The 4759-nt window shown below is 28.3% G+C and overlaps 1 protein-coding gene across 1 annotated transcript in view; it reads right to left on the reverse strand.

The window, feature by feature from the left end:
* Nucleotides 1-4103, reverse strand: part of LOC105620610 (voltage-dependent calcium channel subunit alpha-2/delta-3-like) — a 28879-nt gene extending 24776 nt beyond the window's left edge. The window contains exons 1-6 of the mRNA XM_012202099.1: nucleotides 4027-4103; nucleotides 3560-3641; nucleotides 2742-3010; nucleotides 1650-1902; nucleotides 1340-1460; nucleotides 721-1058 (exon numbers count right to left, since the gene is read on the reverse strand). Coding sequence (XP_012057489.1) covers nucleotides 721-1058; nucleotides 1340-1460; nucleotides 1650-1902; nucleotides 2742-3010; nucleotides 3560-3641; nucleotides 4027-4103 — 1140 coding nt within the window. The remainder of the gene's footprint in view (nucleotides 1-720; nucleotides 1059-1339; nucleotides 1461-1649; nucleotides 1903-2741; nucleotides 3011-3559; nucleotides 3642-4026) is intronic.
* Between the last annotated feature and the right edge of the window lie 656 nt (nucleotides 4104-4759).

Genomic DNA, 4759 nt, shown 5'->3' on the forward strand with positions numbered 1-4759 from the left:
AAATTTGTTTCGTATATTTTCAAATTTTTTGTATAATAATAATAATTGTTATTAAAAAATTATTATATAATTTAAAAAATTATTATATAATTTATTTTAAAAATTATATAATTTAAAACAATTGTAAAAAGTCAATATGAAGCAAATACAATAAAAAACATAAATGATTTGATTTGATAACATCGAGATACAAATATTTTTTTTTACATCTACTTTCAGAATCTCTTTAATTTTTTTATAGGAGGAAAAAAATGATTTTGTAATGTGTTATATTATTTTTTATTGAAACAAATTAAAATATAAAATAGCTATTTATCGTGTTGAATTCAAATGTATTCATGAATTAAAATGTATTTAAAAAATCAGAAGCGCGAATTCGGAAATGATTCGAAGGAATAAATTGAAATTGAATTCAACAAATGGATTGAAAAACTACATTTCTTATTCAAAATTTTGAATTAAATAATATTCACAATGCACAGAAAAAGCTAATATTATTTTTAGATTGAAAGGCATAGAGATATGCTCTATGTAATTCCTATAAATGAATTTGAAAAGCATTCATTTTAACATTCGTGAATCAATCATATTTCTGAAAATCTGAATTCATTTCAATTTATTTCCATTCTCGTTTGTTGAGTCATCACGCAACATTTCGAATATAAAAAAGTGCATTAAAAGTTTATTAAAAGTTTATTCAATCAAATAATTATGTTATACAACCTCCTTTAGATTATTCCCCAGTTTCCCTCCAGGAATACCGTCAGTAACAAGCATGATGAGCTGATTACATGGTGAGTCGGCGTTACAACCGCGTTCCTCCCGATAAGTTTTAAGTAGACTGAATGCTTTAGTGAAGGCCTCCGTGAGATTGGCAACGTTATCTGTATCAATCTTATCCATGGATTTTTTGAATGTATCGAGATTTTCTGGAGTGGCTTGAATCAGCATATTCTTAAAACACGGTACGAATTCGGTCGTCTCGTTGCTATATTTTAGCAGTGTGACGAAATCGTTGTTCGATAAGGTGTCCAGAATCGAATTCACTGTCGTCTTTGCTGCATAACATCATCGTTTCATTAAGACGAAGCGATTAATACACTCTTCTCAACAATATTAAATTACAACTTTTCATTATAAAATTAATTATAAAATTAGTCGCGATAACTAATTAAAAATAACAAATATTAATTTATCAAATTGAAAATTTTTTGTTTCATCGTCTTGTTTATCTAAAGCTCTAAAATTTTCTATGAAACTTGATTAAATTTTTATTGAATATAAAAATTTTAATTATACACTTCTAATTCCATTCAATAAAACTACTAATCGCCCATACCGATCGTCTTTCCAAAACCTGTCATGCTGCCACTGACGTCCATTAGAATCACCATATCCTTGCTGCACGTGGCTGCCTCGATGAACCAACTACGTACCCTACAGTCGTACTGATCAGCAGGAGAATCTTCATCGTCGTCGCCATCGTCGTCATCATTCTTAACATCATCGATGTTTTCGTTATTATTTCTGCTAACATTGTTATTATTATTATTATTATTATTATTATCATCAACTGTATTATCATTATCATCATTATCATCATCATCATCATTATCATCATTATCATCATCATCATCATCGTTAATGTCTTCGGGATTCGTTCGCCATTGCATAGCAGGATACTGTCGAAGTACACCAGTGACTGTACCGAAGTATTGCCATGACAATGCCGGATCGGATTCGTAATTCTGACGAAATATATTGTCCAACGGTTCAGTCCTCGCAATATCTTCGGCTACATCTTGCGTGAGATCATACACGTTAGTTGGTATATGAACCGATGAATAAGTCGTATTTACCGGAATGTCATAGAAGTGCGAGTCCGAAATCAATTCCATGTCTCTAGAATCAATTCGTAATATCTCTTTATCGATTTATTTCACGTGATTTGTCTGTTTTCAACAATATATTATTGTTTATACTTGTTAATTATTTCAAATTAGTTTTGCATAAGTAGTTACATCTTGATTATGTGTAAAATATTAGTTATTTGAACAGAAACAAAACTCAAAATTAAATTATCGTGCAGTATATAAAATTCTATGATATAATTTAAATTAAAAAAAGATCCTTTTTTTAATTTGAATTTTATGAATAAATCAAATTATAAGATAAAAGGAATATAAAATAGTGATTCTTTTGCGGAAAATATTCAATCATTATTAAAATCTATAATTTAAATACAAATGTTTACGACTAGAAGTCTGAGGATGATCTAATAATAGGGATAGAAACATTTGTATTTAAATTATAGATTTAAATAATTAAATATTTTTCACAAAAGAAAAAAACTTTTATGATCCTTTTATCTTACAATTTGCCTAATACCTAATACAAAATCTAATCATGCAATTAAATTTTTATGTCAAGAAAAATTGTAAGGAAAAATGTAATAATAATCAATAGAATATCCTATTTTTTATTTTATGCACAGTTAGTTTAATTTAATTACACATTTTAGCAGAAAAATAAAAAAGATTCTATAGAATTAAGACCCTTTGTTAAAGTTTCTTAGTCTAACGTCTATGACAACAAGTTCTTCCATTATTAATAACGTTGCATTTGCATGATTCAGTTTTAATCCGCAAAAATTCTTGCCTTTTAACCTTAATAACTGCGTAACTAATTCTTGTGGCAATTGAAGAGAAGAAAGGTACAGTGAGGCAGAGTAAATTGCTTACCTGAATACAGTCTTCTTATGAATGTCACAGTGTTTCTTCTTGTTCGCTGAATCATGACCGATGACAGGACTACATTTGCCGGAAACGTAAGAGAAGTTGCCGTCTAGGAGAGATGGGTCCCAGTTCTCCGCAGCCTCTTCGGCTGCTATTCGAATGCAGATGATTGCATCCATCTTTCGACGCAACATCCTACCTACATTTTCACTAATTATGTTGATCAATTCTTCTCCGGATTTATCTTCAACTCGCGCGTTCATGTTTTTGTATTTCTAAAAAAATTATTACTTGTTTAACTATTTGTTTAATAACTACTTTTTAACATTAGTATCTTTTATTATGCTTTTTTCGTGGTATATAAGCATATATATTAAAAATGTTTAGCTTTATATATTAATTATATAGCTAATTATATAGCTGCGATGAATACGTTCTATGGATACTACAGTATTATAAGATTATATATTTATCGCTAATTATATACAAAGGATTTTATATCATTAAAAAAATAAGATATTTCTTAAGATATTTGTTAAAAAAGAAAATATTTCTTCTACAATAAATTCATTGTGATGAATTAAGTATTAAAATTAAAATATTAAATATTAAAAAGAACATAGATTTGCTTTTTACAAATAATCGCAAAACTATGTTAAAGAAATATTGTAATTCGATTTTTTCTTGTTTGGATAAAATCAAATAAAAATGTATGTTATCTTGCATAGAGAGAATTTCTTGAATTCTCATATCAATTCTAAAGTTTATTATCTCAAATAAATAACGAATACTCACTTTATCTCAAATAAATAACGAATACTCACTTCTAGCAATTCCTCGGGCCGACCCACTTCGTTCGCAAGTTCCCATAACTCATTACCCAATTTATCCGCCCATCTGGCCACGCTAGAGAGTTAAGAAATTGCAAATATATTTAATTTAAATATCTAGAAAAGCACACCGATTTAATTGGAGTTGCAGTCGAAAAATATGATAATAATAAGTAGTACAAATTAAAATACACTATAAAGATAAATATATAATACTCGTATAATAATTAATTAACAAATTTATAAATTAAGCCTAGTCTTCATTTTATGTATGTAAGCTTGTTTAAATAGCAATCAAAAACAATCTTCTAAATATAATCTTGCACGTAAATATTATTCATTTTGTAATTTTTCTAATATTTTTATTCTATATTTCTAATTTTTTAATTTCCTTTTGAATAATGCATTTATTCAAAGCACATTCATGACTTGCGTTTTTTACAACGCTATGCGGAACTCACATGTGAGCATCTTTAGCCAGACATACGACGAACACCAACACGAAGTAAAAGATGAAACATCGATCTGCACTCGGCATGAACAAAACTCGCCGTGTCCGTTTCCTCTTTCTTTATAATCTTCGCGCTATTCGTTCCTGTAATGGAACGTTACGCTCTTTAACTTTTTAGAAAAAGCACAGATATGCGAAAGCTCACGATGGTAGATCAGACACTCGATTGACTATATCTCTACTGCGGAACAAACCGGCCATGAAATTCACCTCCTTTAGTTTGATTATTTTTGGCACTCGAGCAGTGCTGTCTTGAAACTCTAAACTTCTTTCTTGTTTCTTGGGGTGGATATTAATAAAATCATGCCGGCCGGTCAGAATAGTACCTAAAGAAGGTAAAAGGATTCTTAGATTATTGAGTTTGACTGTCATTAAATCTAATTTTCAAAATCAAAAAAATCGATTTTACGAGATATTAAATTCCTTTAATTCCTTTAATATTTTATCGATTTATTTTAAATTATCTACTGTGAGAAGCAGTTGAAAATAAACTGTTGTCGAATAAAATATGTTAAAATATGTTAAAATAAATATTTTATATTGTACTATTGATTCGCACAAAATTCAAAAACATTCAAATAGAAAATTGACATAAAAAAATTTAATACACATCGAGATTAATCGATGCCTGTGTATTAATTGAAAAATCGTGAAATATTTTTAGAGTAAAATTAAAATTAAAA

The sequence above is a fragment of the Atta cephalotes genome (assembly GCF_000143395.1).
Source record: "Atta cephalotes unplaced genomic scaffold scaffold00027, whole genome shotgun sequence".
NCBI classification, from domain to species: domain Eukaryota; kingdom Metazoa; phylum Arthropoda; class Insecta; order Hymenoptera; family Formicidae; genus Atta; species Atta cephalotes.